Here is a 15,707-nt window from a genome sequence, read left to right on the forward strand (position 1 = left end):
ATCTTAAAGGTTGTAAATTGAATGTTTTAAAGCCACTGTTTCATAAGCCTGTCCATCCCTAGTCCAAGTGGAAATAAGAGGCTTAGAGCTCATCCACTTTCCCTTCTTTCTCTCTCCCACCCACAGGCACAAAGCTGTTACCTTGGTTGGTTATTGGCTAATGGTTACACAATCCAAAAAAATCGTTATAACATCATAAAGTGGCCGAAATCTGATCAGCTCATTTTCAGACAGGTTTTTATATAAATGGATCAGGAGAAAAAGTGAGCAAATATTTTTTCCTGAAACGTTCATAATATCTTTACGCAGTGGGGACACATGTTTATGTATAAAATACAGGAAAAAGTTGATTTAGCATAATAGGTGACCTTTAAAATAGCATAGACAGTTAATCAAAGACATAATCATATAATTAAACTGAAGTTTAATCATGTTTGAATTTTATGATTGGGATCCAGAAAAATTTGAGAGCATTTCTGTTGTTTGATCAGTTAATTCTATATCTATATTTAGTTAACTTAAAATTCCCTCCCACAACATTTATCAACAAAATAATTCAGCCTCTAATGTTTGTGAAAGTTATTCTTGTGTTTTCTACATCATAACATAAGTAAAGTGACACTTCTCTCACTGAAACACGTAGACACACATATAAGTTAGAGGTTTTTTATTGTTCTCCCTGGACTGACCCAGGGCAAGGCGAATGATATGCGTTAAAAAAGGCATTTGTTAGCCCAACAGTCATAGTGAAGCGTCGATCCACAGGCACTGTGTGCGGAGCATGAATTCATGAGTGTTTTTGTAGATGTGAGACCGTGTGGGCCATAAAATCTGAAACCAGCTTCTACATGGAGTGTGGAAACATCTGAATGAGTCTATGTGAGCTGATGTACATGACATAGTCACTTTTGTTCTGTGACCGCCTCCGGCAGTCGCTCCTCTGATGCAGAGGGCTCAGTAACTTTAGTCGTTGTATAGTCTTTTTTTATGATGAAAGATGGGACTTCTTCTTTCGCTATCTCGGGTGGAGGCTCCACTCTGCCCGCGCCGGTCATCGGGGAGCCGTTGTGGTTCGAGGATGCGTCCGCTGACTCAGCAGCAGGCTGCGCTCCTCTATCAACCATCATGTCCCAGTCCTGTTCTGAAGGCTGAGGTAGACTGGCCATGAGTTCCTAAACACACAAACCAGAGCAGACTTTAGATTAATCATGTATAAAAACGGTGGGATTTACTTCAAGTTGAAATGAATAATGTCCGTGTGTAAACATGAGTGTGAACGTACCTGCTGTCTCTCCAGGTCATTGTTCCTCACAGCGCTGAGTAGGCTCTTAGTGAAGCTTGCAAGATCGTCGTATCTTTGTTTTTGGTTCTCTAGCTCAATCTCTAAGAACTGCACTTCCTCATGCTGAAACAGGGGAAGCAAAGCAAAGGCAAGAAGTGTTAATTCAGTTTTTTGCCCTTAATCTGAGACATGACAATATTTCTACTTGTCACATAAAAATGAATATCAGACTAACATTCCTTATTTATTGTGGCTGTGCCAACACTGATTCAAGTTAAAAACGCCATCATGACATAGTTGTTTTGTAGTTATCCAAATCTTTTTTAGTGTTCAAAATGAGCTGCTCTTCCAAACAGATGTGGCCTTTTCTCTTTGGCATGCATCTCTACCCAACACCTGCAAAACTGGTTAGTTGGTTGGGGTAAAATGCAAAGAGCTCGCTGTTTTTGGAAACATTCTGAATGCACTGTATACATGCCAAAATATTACTCCTTAAATCCAAAAATGATCACACATGACTTAATCAAAAATGCTGAATATCCAAATGAAATATGCTGTGTAAGAAAGGTTTGCAGCCACTGGTTTATGTTTGGTTCTAGGGCTGCACGATATATCGTGTCGTGACGATAATCGCGTTATGCGTGATATTGACATCGCAGGACGTGCGATTATTTAAAAAATAAATACAATTATTTATTTTTAGGACGTGCGATATTAAAGGTGGGGTAGGTCATTTTGGAGAAACCAGCTCGAGTGCGCTAGAATTTGAAAACGCGCACATGACCAATGATGTACGAGATAAGTTTGTGCACGAGATGGAAGGCTGACAGGCAGGTAGGCCATCCAGTTATTTTAGCCGGGCCGGCTCAGATGATTGGTCGTGCTTTTTACAGTACTACGGCTTCCACAGATGACATTTTGTCATGTATTTATTGTCAAAGCATTTAATATATTCATTGCTATCGGATTCCATGGAATATAACAAAAAGTGTTTCTGAAATAAATTACATACCCCACCTTTAAATAGGCAAATGAACTCAAACGTCATGTTACAATCACCACCATTCTTGATCAGATCACAGCAGGATAACCGAGCTAGCTCAGCTTGTTGCTCTGATAACTTAAGATCCAGAAGTCCGTGACTAAAATCCTTCATCCGCTTAAATATTGTTAAAGAAATACCAATTGTATAGCATTAAAGTTCAAGAAAGGATGGTTTGCGGACAAAAAAAACTGTCTTTTCTTCAATTCCTGTATTTTTTCATATCGCAATATATATCGCAGGGGAAGAAAATATCGCAATGTCAGTTTTTTCCAATATCGTGTAGCCATATTTGGTTCATCTGTCCAGGCACGTGCACACATAGACATCAAAATGGGCTTGAGCCCCTGCCCTTTTTCTTCCTCCAGAGAAAGTGCCCTTTTTATGGGGTGCTTTTTTTTCTCTCCAATAAATGAATATATATCTAGCCTTCTGCTGTTTCCCTTTCCAAAAATATATTGATTGAATACAAAATAAAAATATCAGGTCAGGAGATTAGACTGTGAAGTTCCGATGCTCTCTCTCCCCTCCCTCCATGTCACGCGCACAGCGGTAGTCACTTCAGACAGACAGGTAGCAGCACCTCCACCTTACAGTCCCATGTTATGTTTTCTTGGCTTGTCTGAAGGTGAGTGGTGGTGATGAACAAATAACTAAACTGCCAGTGCCTCGAGTTTACAACTAATTAGCCAAAAGACAAAAACAAATATAGTTAACTAAGGTAGGCTACTAGCTAATGGATAAGTTAGCTCAAGGTTTACCTAAGGCAATTTATCATGGCATTCAGGCTAATGTAGCCTACTGTACTTAAGGGGAGACACTACAGGTGAATACAGTAAAAATGTGTATCTAATAACGTCATCACAATCGCCACATTGATATGCAAATGAGGCGTTAACTAGTACACTAGTAATAAAGTAGTCAACTATCTTATCTCTTATCTTATCTTAATTAAAATGCGCTAATTTGCATGCAGTTACCAAGGCATTGCAGGAGAAAAGTATAAAACAAAAAACATATCACCTCACAACTTCCCCAGATAGTTACTTACGTCAAGTCAGTATTTTCCTCTGAAATGTTATGTTTAAATGCAGATTAGCTTTAAATCTATAGATGAATTTAGACATGGTAGTAAAGCAAACACCATTTATTTGTGTTTTTTGGAACTTTTCTTTCCATTAGTGTGAAAGAAAACATGGAAGCAAAATAGACCAAAATAACTAAATGTACAAGTACATGAAAAAACGATCTTTTTGCCTGAAATGTCCTTAAACAGTAACTTCATAATTTTGATTGTTGGCTGCTCATTTAATAACTATTAATTGTACTAGTTTGTTGTCTGCTCTTGTGCATTGTGAATACTAAAGTGTCAGCTGATTATTTTGTAGAATTCTGTTGAGTATTAAACAATTGCGTGAGTGTGAGTGTATTCAAATAATTGGTCAGTAAGTCAGAGATGTGCAACTATATTTAACTTTTTGTTTTACATTTTTTTTATAGAAATGATTATGGGAAGTGCCCCTTTTTCCCACTTGAGCTCCCACCCCCCAAAATGTCTGTGCACGTCCCTGCATCTGTCATATTCTTGTGTGTGTGTCTTCACCTTGAATTCCAACAGGCCCTGCATTTGCTCTAGGTCTGAAGCCACTAAATCACCGCCATCATCATCGTCATGTTCATCCTCATCCATTACCTCGATCTTCTGTTAGAAAAAGCAACAAAGATTAAATCAAATAATCATGACATATTGTATTTTTCTGTAATAAACTGAATTATGCCACAATTTGTTTTCTCAAAGTAACAAAGCACTCTTGATAAAAAAAATTTAAAAAACATATCCTTGTTTGAAATTGCTGCTGTGTTTAGTCTGCAATAGTGCTGTCTAGATAAAGCTCATACTAACCATGAAACAAGTGACGTAATGCCAAGTTGATGTAGTTTTCTTGCATTAAACTAAAAACGTATATTATTAACTCGGCTGTACTGTAACATCAAATATAAAAATCAAAAATAATTACCACATTATTGGCCAGTGGAGCAGCAGACAGATCTATACCATCATCTCCTTCTCTGTGATGAGAGTCGATGGTTCCATCTAGAAGCCAGGAGATTACATGAATGCTGAGTCACACTGTTTTTACAGACACAGGTGGCTGTGTGTGTGTGTGTGTGTGTGTGTGTGTGTGTGTGTGTGTGTGTGTGTGTGTGTGTGTGTGTGTGCATTGCATCAGCAGCCTGACCTTCAGACAGGCAGATTGATCCCTCGTCATTCAAGTCATCTCCGAGTTCAGGCGTTCTGAGGCCCACCTCGTCGGGGCTCACGGGAGACTCGTTCCCGGTGGAGAATACAGCAGGTCCCCCTTTAGGTGGAGGGATCTCTATACCCATCAGACGGTACTTCCTCCGTCTGTTACTGATCCATGTCTGCCGATTGGAAAACACAAAAGACAACATGGTAAGTTGGATGGACGTTGAACAAAAATACGCACAATAGCTTTTCAAAATAAAGTGTCTAATGTGATGAATGAGTGAATACTTTTACACACACACACACACACACACACACACACCAATGACTAACCCTGTGTTACTTTAGATCAATAAAGAAACCTTTATTTTTCGTGCAGGCCTTCTTGGTGGAAGAAGAAACAAAAAACAGAGCAAAGTCTTCAAAATAAAAGCCTTAGGGCTGCGTTGAACAACAGCAAAGTTTATCAAAACATCTGTTTAAAAACTCATTTATCCAGACTCACTACTTCCCAAACACATTTTCATGCATTTTCACTAAAGCGTAATTATTAAAACACTTCTGCATAAACATCATTAATCTTGTGCGCCACGTGTCCTAGCATTTATTAAATAGTATGTTTCTTTGGAAAGTGGTGAGAATATGCCTGGATAAATGAGACATGGATTATACTTCAAGATTTCTGTGGAGTTTGTAAACAGACATTTTTAAAACATAGTTCCCATTCACTTCCATTCATCAAGAATTATCCAATCCTTTGGAGTCTTTGTTCACATTTAACGCAAGTTTTCTTCTAGATTCAAGGTAATACGGGGTGAGTACCTGATTAACTAAGGGTTATTTTGCAGGTGAAGTTTTGTTTTAAGTCAGAAAATAAATAGGTATACATGTGTCACATTTAGCCTAACCCAAATTTGCAGTTGTTAAAATGATTGCAACGAAGATACATTTGATGGCGGCAAATGTGTTTATCTGTTATGTCAGTGTTTTCTTCCTCACAATAATATCCCCAGTAAGTGAGATGGCCGCCATGTGTGTGTCAGGACTGAGAGGCTATATTTAGTCCATCAGCATTCCTACTGTAGCGCTGATATATACCTGTGTGACTTTTCCACAACTTTACGTAGGTAAGTCATAAAACTTCTATGACCTACAAAAGTTCTTTCCTGTTTTCTTTCAGCTCTCTAAAGTTCAGATGAGTCAAATGGTCTTGTTTTCACTAAATGTCATAGACAAGTGGCTAGACATTGTGAATAAGGCTCACAGCTCGCTAAGTCCACAAGACATCTCTTTAGTTTCAAGGATACTGAGGATATGTAATCCAAGGAGGAACTTACGCTTTTTAAAGATTTTTTCTGTATTTGTTTAACACCGGTAATAGAACAAATCCAATCCTGTTGAGTTGCTTTACCTTGACTATTTCAGTGTCTACATTGAGTTGGTTTGCAGCGGCGGTGATCTTTTCCCTGCACACTGAGCCCAGGCTGGTCATGCCTCGGTCCCAGTATCGCTTCATTTGGAGGAGATCCCCATCACTGAACTGGGTCCGATCCTGCAGCTGAAAACACAAATCAACTTTAACTACAGAACACTCACACTAAAGTTAAGCAGACTTTACCATATCACTTTACAGACAGTAATGTATGTGTGTTATAACCTGGTGCTTTAAAGAGATGGTTCGGATGTTTTAAAATCAGATTGTATGAGGTATAATCCCTTGTCAGTTTCTTAACCAAAGTTGATGGCGATTTGGAGAAATAGACAGTCCCACCAGTAATGTACTACGTTGTAAGGGCAGGTGGAAGGAAAATATATTTAAGCCACCTAAACATTGACCAACATGTGAAAATTATGAATCAGTTAAAGTGTACAACATTTATTTTTTTCAATACAAAAAATATACTTTTACCTCATAGGACTTGCTGGTATGTATTTTTGTGTGACTTTAGCAAAATGTAACTTTTAAAACACCATATTGACACAATAACACAAAAACTAATTATCGGGGTAGCATAGATTGATATAGGGCTGTCTGACGGCAAAGTAAAGCAGTGGCAATATGTGAAATATAGTGTACACTTGGGTGGATGAAATAGTATTTGCTAACCCTTTCTCCAACCTAGGAGGGCAGAGCGCCCTCTACTGTAGGTAATACACTGTTTACTAATAAATATCTTCTACAATGCTACTCAAAACCATTCCTCTCAAATATTTTTCCTGAGTTACATATTCAAAATGTTTTGTTTAAAGTACTCACTGTTCTTTTTCTGGAGTTGCTGATAACCCAGGGGGCAGCAGACACACGGACTGAAGTCTGCACACAGAGACAGTTACAGTCAGGGTAAGCCTCTCAAGTCGTTTTGAAGGAAACCTCACCAGAACCTCTCCTACCTGTGCGCTGGGTTCCCCTGGAGGTGAGGTCTGTGCTGTGACAGAGTAGCTGCCGTGAAGCGCTGAGGGTCTGGAGCTCGTCATCGGGGGGGGTGTTTCTTCCTCTCCCAACTGACACTTCGGCCCCGCTCGTTGGCGTCCGCTCCCTGTGGATATGTGTCTGAGCGGCCATGTTTGCCAACTCCTCTTCCCTTTGCCACTCGTCTTCTTCATATCCAGTTTCCATGGCGATGGAGAAGTTGGGACTGGCGTCCAGAGGGTGGGGCGCCGGCCTATGACTCTCCGGGCTTTTCGGGGCAGACGCATAACTCGGCTTGAGCTTGTCTCCCTTGCTTATTTCTGACAGGGTGAAGACCTGCTGGATACGAGGTGACTGTTCGGAGGAGGGGCCGCAGTTTTGAACTGGGGGGGAGACCTGAGTCTTCTGAGGGGCAGGTGGTCGAAGTTGAGGTTGGGGGTTGGAGTGAGGTCTGTGCTGAGGCTGGGACTGTGAGGAAGAGGACCAGGGGGGGGTTTGCGCTGCACCGTACTGCCTGGTCCAGCTGTGAGGTACCACCCCTGCTCCTGCACTTAGCCCCGCCTCCACAAGGGATACCGCTCCCTTCCTGATTGCAGTGTAGACTAAAGGCCCTGAGGCAGACGTGAGGAGGGGGAGGTTTTGAGTGAGCGACACTAGCTTGGAGTGGTGGGGTGAGGAAGTGGAGCTGTTCCTGCTCTGAAGGGCCCGGCTGATCAGAGAGGTGGTGGATGTGTTTGCTGGAAGTTCGGAGTCTGACTGAGATAGCGGGGCTGAGGGTCTCGGCCTGGGAGGCAGGGCAGAGTTTAGAGAGTAAATCCCGGTCAGTATGACGTCATTGTTGTTGTTGTTGTTGTTGTTGCTTCCGTTGCTGTGGGGAGAGGAAGAGGAGGATGATGTCGAGGAGAAAGAAGGGAAGGATGAGGATGGAGGCAGAAGGTGGACGCGGTTCTGGATGTTGCGCGCCGCAGCCAGTTCAGCAGGAAGCAGCGCCCCGCCAGCCAGGCCGTGATTGGACAGTGAACCTCCAGCTAATGAGTGATTGGAGAGTAATCCCCCAGTGAGTCCGTGACTGGAGAAGGAATGAGACATGCCTCCATTTTGTTCCACCTTGGAGGCCAGCTTACGTCTTTTGTTGCCAACCCATGTCTGCGGGGAGAAGACAGAGCAATCAGCTCAGTAACATCACTTTAAAAAACATTCTGTAATACACTACAGGGACTAATTCAGCAAAGCGATGATAATAATTCATGACTCTGCATTAGAGGAGGAACTCACAGAGAACAGACTCGCTGTCTCAATTACTTCCCCTAAAAATGATAGCAAAGTGTTCTACTCCCCTTATGCTCATTCACAAACACTTAAGCATATTCTGTATTGGCCTACCCGGACCACGCTGAAGTCCAGTTTGGACTCCTGAGCACACTGCAGTATTAGCTGGAAGCAAGACTTGCTCTGATTGGTCATCCCATTATCATAGTAACGTTCCAGGATCCTCTGCTGCTCATTCGTAAAAACTGAGCGCAGGTTCATCTGAGACACAATCAAAAAGATAAAGAAAACGTTGTGTTACACAATAATTCACATGAGCTCACTGATAGATTGTGGTTTAACCTCATGACACTTGTGCAATTTCCTTTAACTGGTGTCTGGATTGTAGCCGAATATGTAAAGATCATAACATCTTTCATTATGTTATTACATTTTTAAATAAGTATATTCCCTAAAAATGTCAATGTATTCCGATTACAACTGCAGCAGCATGCTTTATTTCTTTTCAATATGTCAGATTTCAAGCTGTTGTTATTGTTGTTATTGTTTTAAATAATACTAGCTCTTTTCGGAATACAACCCTTGATATATACTCACATTCTGCAGGCCACGTCTCTGTGACCACGCATCCATTCTGCTACTGGAGGGGAACGGGGCAGCCATGCAGATCACAGCAAAACCTCCATGTTTCTAGATAAGCACAACTTTGTTTGTACTCATCGTGGCTCAGTGTACCTGGCACACTGCTGGGTAATGTGGCTGCGGAGAGAGAAAAGCAGACAACACCAAAAGTGTAAATAAAAAGACAAATTAATAACTCTATCCATGTCACTATGAGCATGCTTCTGTACTACAAGTAATAGACGATAAGGAATCTTTATCAGTTTCATCAAACTGTAGACAAACAGTCAAAACTGTGTCATAATATACATTACAGCATTTTGAAAAAGAAGCATGAAGCATTATGAGGCTGTCAAACATACAACAGGCTGTCAGTCAAAGTATAATAAACTGAGACAAGCCACTGTTTAGTATCAATAACACTATCAATCATGTGTTGTTGTGCCTACCATTGTTCTAGGCATCATTGAAAGCCACTGAAATGTGTTCCCTTGCATTAACCACAGAGATACAACTATGTATTAAATGCTTGGTTTAAACTAAAGGGTAAAAGGGTACAATGAGTTATATCTTACTCTGTGGCAAAACAACACTACAATGGATTATGAGCTTCAAGCTAATTCGTGAAGCCACTTAACGAATATAAGACTAGATCGTTTATTCATCCCATATAGCAGTGTTTCTCAAACTTTTTCATACCAAGGACCACTTAACCAATGAAAAAACACTCGCGGACCACCTAACTCCACAAATATCCAAAAACACATCGTTTTTTTAGAACAGATTACAAATCGCCTGAAAATGGTACAAACAAGTGGCAACATGTGTGATGAAGGTGTTGCGCTGGGCTATATCATGCAATCGAAAGTGAAACTTAAGCTCGCTCCATTGCGGAAATATTCCCGCGAGAGTGCGGAAAACTTAAATTTATTTATTTATTTCAAATGTGAAATGTTACCAATATACTCACGGACCACTAGGGGGCGCTCACGGACCACCAGTGGTCCGCGGACCACACTTTGAGAAGCACTGCCATATAGGGACATTATGTTGTCACAGCAGCAGTGTAGTCAAGTCAAGCATTACACATTAGTTAATAATTAACATTAACAGCAAAAGTTTTCATTTTCACAGTAGAACAGACACTTATCACAAGAGTATCTAAATAATACAAAATATAAAGAATAGGCAATAAACAATTTCACTAAACAACAGCAATATATAGAAATATATACGACAGAAACATATAGACATTGGGAAATTAGAATTGTGCAAAGTAGCTGTTGTGCAAATTGTTCTTGTTTATAGAAAAGGATACACTTAACAAGCAAAGCAGAAGTGAGTATTATTTAGTTGTAACATTCTTAATAGTAATAAATGTGTGTATAAACAATGACGAGCCGGTGACAGTCAAAGTAAGCTTGAGCTAGCGTGTAGCTTCATATGTAAAGACAACAGCTATGCTTATAAACGGGGTCCATTGTTATGAAAACGAGTTACACGTGTGTGTTGTGTTTATACACAAAGTAAACGAGGGAGGAAAAAGAGAAACCAGCCCGGTTAAAATAAAAACTCTTGTGCTATCACAAAGCTGGAAACTCGGTGACTAAGTTTGAAAAACAGCAGTAGCCTACTAGGCTTTGATAAAGACAGAAATGTCACAAACGGGATTGTTGTACAACCAATAGGCATCCAGCAGCAGGTTTATTTTTGGCAGGCTGACTGCGCATGGCTACAGTCAATATGGAGACATTACTGAGAGAATTAGCGAACAAATTGTGTTCACGTCAGATAAGTATGCCAGCCAGACAGCAGCATGGGGACTCAGAAACACTATTCCCACACAGGAAGCACATGCTGTAACTTTACGACTGCGAGCCAGACAGTAAACAAACTGGGTAAGCGCCGCATTCATCTCCACAATGGCCGTACAAACAGCTTAGCTTGCAGGCCCGGGCGGCCATATCTGAGTCAGCTAACGTTAGCTAGCCTTAGCATAGCTTTCCCTATGGATAGCTGCAGCTAAACTTTTCCTTCAAATCTCTGATTTCCCGACCCTGGCATGAGCATTCTCGCAAACCTTGCTCTCGAGCAGGGACGAACAAGAACAGCCGGGGTATTCCCGAAGTGAAAAAGTAAAACCACTTTCCTACTTACCATTTCTGATGTCAAAATCAGACGGACGTTCAAATTCAGCAGATTTCTTCACCAGTCCCGTTTGCTAGACAATGAAATCAGAACGTCCGATCATCAATTCTAATCATGATTGTGACGTGTTTGCAGACAGGAGCCAATGGGAACTCGAGATCATCGCTCTGACATTTGGAAAGGGCTGACAATTGAGCGAAGTCCCGCCCACCATTGACTTTGTTCAGAGGCTGCTGGAGGAGGAGGTCACAGACATGGAAGCAGCCCAAATGTTGGATGTGAAATGGTCTGTGTCCTCATCACCTTTTAATAACTGAAAATGTGCAGGGATGTACAGTAGGTGCTGCAAATGTTGCCAATGTTTAAAAGGACAATGCAGGGTACAACAATCACTGTCAGCAAATGCTATTTTTAGATTGCTATCTGAAACTTTTCATCAATATTTTGACTTCGTATTGACAGCAAAAGGTTGCAAATGATTGATGTTTTTCCAAAATGGTAATGATAAATGTTTAAATCAGCACTTTGAAATGATTAAAATGAAATCACATTTACATTACATTCAAGTACTGACATTGTAAGTCTTGTACAAATAGTCATGCAAGTGAAACACATTTCATTTAAATATAATACATTTTAATTTAAGTAATCATCAGTATTACAGTACTTTGAAATACCTCAATCAACACTTTATCCCTAAAGATCTATTTATCTTGAAGTAAATGAGTTGTAGCCTACCTTCTGCAATAAGACTGACTTATGTACTTTCGTATTACAGTCTAATATCATTTTTGCCATTTTTGATGCAGGATGCTTATACTATATATCAGGACGAGAGACAGACAAAAATACAGCACGTATAAAGAATGGGGCAGTAAATCGGTCCTTAGAGTCGGGTAGAAACAGACGTTTGGTCCCTCAGGAAGCACCTTGCCAACAACATAAACACAAACTGCGAACAACCATACATTATCATTCAGAGGACTTGCAAGACATTATTGTTGCTTTGTAGAACATCCCTATATATCTGTTTACAGGTTTTTGCTAGCGCTACATGTACTTCTGAATTTTAAAACCAATTGTTTTTGTTTGTGAGTTCTGTTTGAAAGAAAAAGAAAAGTTGTTCTATAACCACTGTGTTTTGTGACCTGTTTGCATGCTTTTTGGATCACACATTTGTTTCTAAAGTATTCCAAGATGCACACAATTAAATCCACAGGCAAGTAAACGAGCACCACTTGTTCACGTCCTCAGGACATTAATCGATCCACACAAAATGAATAAAACATTATTTTATTTTCAGTATTCTTTTTTGCTTGAAAAATGAATGAAATTAGAGGATTTCGTGCCTTCATGCTATTTTGAACTGAATATTGTGGGTATTCGGACATTAGTTAAAAACAACATTACGTTTGACTGTGTGAAGTTGTGATGGGCATTCTTATTTATATTTGTGTGTTTAGTAGACTAAACGAAGATTGAACAACTGTAAACATTATTGTCAGATTAATAGATTCCTTGTGATGTATACAATGTCATTTGTAAATAATAGTTGTATGGAAAAAACATATGAAAATGTTCTCGCTTGTTTTTTCATGATTTTTCTCTTTGTTTTGAGGTATCTTATCTATCCATCTATCTATCATTAGTTCATACAAACTACCTGCTTCTTGCTCCATCTCCTTGTGTATAAAGTCAACCTTAGGTGGATGATGCTGGTGTGTGTGTGTGTGTGTGTGTGTGTGTGTGTGTGTGTGTGTGTGTGTGTGTGTGTGTGTGTGTGCGTGTGTGCGTGTGGTCTAGCATTACTATACTTGTGGGGACCCACATCTGTTTACATAGTCACGTGTGGGGACTGGCTTCCCTTATGGGGACAAATTGGAGGTCCCCATGAGGGGGATCATTAATTTTAGGGTGAAGACTTGGTTAGGTTTAGGGTTAGGGTTAGGGTAAGGGTTAGGGTAAGGGTTAGGGTTAGGGTAAGGCATGTGTTGGTTATGGTTAAGGTTAGGATAAGTCTCCAGGAAATGCATTTGCATTGTAAGTCAATGTAATGTCCCCTGAAGTGATGTATACATGGTGTGTGTGTGTGTGTGTGTGTGTGTGTGTGTGTGTGTGTGGAGGGGATTCTGCTCTAATCCATGACGTCACCTGTGTCCCAGGTGCGCAGCAGGGGGCGCTGTTCCTCACAGCTGAGCTCTGATCAGCAGCAGCGCCTGACAACTGATGCTGATCTCCTCATCTACAGATGGTGAACTTAAAAAAACAGCTGATGAGCATTGCCTTACACTGTGGTGTGGCACGCGCTGCCAAAAGGCAAACATATCACGCAGACAACCACAAACTATGAGTGTTGACAAAGACTAATGAATTAACACTGTAAAAATACACATAATGAAGCACGTGATTACAATTCCAGGTGACATCTTAAAGACACTGCCGGTTATAATTGATTTTACTTAAGTTATATTGTACACTGTATGTATGTGCATGTGTAAGGCAGGGATGGGGGGGCAGAAAGAGAGAGATCCCTATATGTGCGTTGCACCATTCCCTGGTCTGTGTTATGAGTGGTGGCCCTTGTGATGCTGCAGCGAGGCGAGAGGGAGGGAAAAAAAGAGAGGAAAGGGGAGGGGTCGCTCCATCCCCTCTCTCCCACCGAATCCACTTCTCACAGCGCGGGAAGGCACGAGCAAGGGAGCGAGAGAGTTAGAGAGACGGAAGGAAGGAGGGAGGGAGCAGAAAGTAGTGTGCGTGTCTCCTCCGTGTGTGCGCGTGGATTGCACCACCGCATCCCGTTCACCGTTTCTGCAGGCGGCCATGCTCTGATGGAGAGACTAAAACTGACAAAGCTCTATTTTTCCTCAGATTCACCCACCGCCGTGTCATTCCAGATGTGACTGACAAGTCGTTTTATGTCGCCCGCATTGAGTCCTGTGCTGTTCACCTCGGAGAGACTGTGACACCATGGCTTTGGTTATGGAACCTATAAGTAAATGGACACCAAAGCAAGTGCTGGACTGGATGAAAGGTAACAAATTGGATCTCTTTAATGCATCAGAATGAGGATGATGGTGATGGGTGGTGTTTGTGAGCAGCGGAGGGCCACAGTGTGTGTGTGTGTGTGTGTGTGTGTGTGTGTGTGTGTGTGTGTGTGTGTGTGTGTGTGTGTGTGTGTGTGTGTGTGTCCTCCTCATCCAGATCTGTAGGCTGACGTGTGTTTTTTTTGAAGTCACTAAAGTATGAATGCGTTTGCAGGGAAATGGTTGTCCCCAAGAAGCAGGGAGTGGAGGCTCAGCATTCTGTCATGTTGCACCCCCCGCAAGCAAAGCCTATAGGCTGCTGCCTCCATCAGCCCCACCAGCACCAGCTTCCATCAATGAGTGTGGAAGACATGTCATTCACTCACTGCCACATGCTCTATAAGCCCATGTATGTGTATGTGTGGCGACATGCACGAGTGTGTTTGATTAATGTAGTTAGCTGCATGCAACCCCCCCCCCCCCCCCCCCCCTCACTTCCATTCCTCCACCTCCCCACCACCTATACAATCAGTTTCAGCACCGTGGACAGCGCAATGCCGCCTGCCATACAAGGCAAACGCACCATCACTCTTTTTTTTTTGTGTGTGTTGCTCGCTTTTCTGGCACTAGATGCGTCCCTTCAAACAGACAGTATGAATGAGGAATCGCTAATCATGCCTGTGTGTGTGTGTGTGTGTGTTAGTGTGTGAGTGCTCACACTCTCTGGTCAGACACAGAGCTGTGAGAGAAACTGTGGTAGGCCTATTGACAGACAATGGAGGAAGGGGGTCCGCAATCCCTTTTCCTTAATTAATCATATGTGTGTGATGACTCAAACGTACAAAGCATTATCCAAATAGACACTTATGGTTGTGTGTTTGTATTCATTACACATACAGAGGCGCCACTCATCTATAAATATGCTAAAACTCCATATCCCTACATGTGTTTCAGGACTACTACAGTTCATTTGGGTGATGGTGTAAGCTCTGATGTCTGAGATTAGAAGTCAAGGTGGCCCCTCGGGGGAAACACAGTGTGTTTGTGATGCGTTGCGTTGGGCGATTACGATGATGGCCCTGGTTTTATAATTGTTCTCCTCATCGACGGTGAGCAGCAGCCAGCGGAGTCACGGCTTCATCCTCTGATCCGTGGACTGTTCACTTCTAGAAAGCTTTGCCCCAGCACCTTTCATTGAGAGACATTTGATTGGATGTTTGATTCAACATGGGTAACACACTTAAAATGTGTGGTTTTGGTTCAGTTGTATTAGTGATACACTGAACTATGGACACAATAGTGGTCAGGATGCTTAAACTCAACATGGTAATGATTATTTTAATTCCATATGTGGAGGTTGAGGTTGAGGTTACTTCAATGTCCCGTGATTTAAAACACACTGCCAATAGGCCTGTCCCCTCTTAGTCCATTCGTCAAGTAATTTGTTTCGAAATGAGTTGGTTAGGAATTATTTTGCCTTTTTTAATGCTTTTTCACGCTGAATGACTTATTGCCAAAATAATTATGATCGGGAGATTCGGACCATCAAATCAACCATCGATAAGTCGTCAAATCCCATCACTGTTAGTTGATTGAGACTTTATTTAGACGAGGACAGCCCTACTGCCAGTTTAAGCCAAAAGTTATTAGTCAGTCTGTCCCCA

The 15,707-nt window shown here is 41.4% G+C and overlaps 2 protein-coding genes across 7 annotated transcripts in view; one reads left to right on the forward strand and one right to left on the reverse strand.

Annotated features, from left to right (window-relative positions):
- Nucleotides 1-652: 652 nt before the first annotated feature.
- Nucleotides 653-11,221, reverse strand: hdx (highly divergent homeobox). The gene is given in 12 exon segments (XM_034223174.1): nt 653-1,172; nt 1,283-1,405; nt 3,928-4,026; nt 4,343-4,419; nt 4,565-4,748; nt 5,984-6,130; nt 6,830-6,886; nt 6,964-7,053; nt 7,055-8,128; nt 8,366-8,512; nt 8,849-9,010; nt 11,030-11,221. Coding segments are annotated over 11 exon segments (2,334 nt in total). The 5' UTR covers nt 8,915-9,010; nt 11,030-11,221; the 3' UTR covers nt 653-902.
- Nucleotides 4,632-15,707, forward strand: part of si:ch211-26b3.4 (connector enhancer of kinase suppressor of ras 2) — a 100,598-nt gene continuing 89,522 nt past the window's right edge. For 3 of the 6 annotated variants that reach the window (XM_034223168.1, XM_034223173.1, XM_034223172.1), the window contains exon 1: nt 13,709-14,051. In XM_034223168.1, the coding sequence (XP_034079059.1) occupies nt 13,988-14,051 (64 nt within the window). In that variant the 5' untranslated portion in view covers nt 13,709-13,987. Of the gene's footprint in view, nt 4,780-10,398; nt 11,008-11,155; nt 11,307-13,182; nt 13,272-13,708; nt 14,052-15,707 lie in introns of those variants that run through there. The other 3 variants (XM_034223171.1, XM_034223170.1, XM_034223169.1) reach the window with 3 other exon arrangements.

This window comes from Gymnodraco acuticeps, unplaced genomic scaffold (assembly GCF_902827175.1).
Source record: "Gymnodraco acuticeps unplaced genomic scaffold, fGymAcu1.1, whole genome shotgun sequence".
Taxonomy (NCBI): domain Eukaryota; kingdom Metazoa; phylum Chordata; class Actinopteri; order Perciformes; family Bathydraconidae; genus Gymnodraco; species Gymnodraco acuticeps.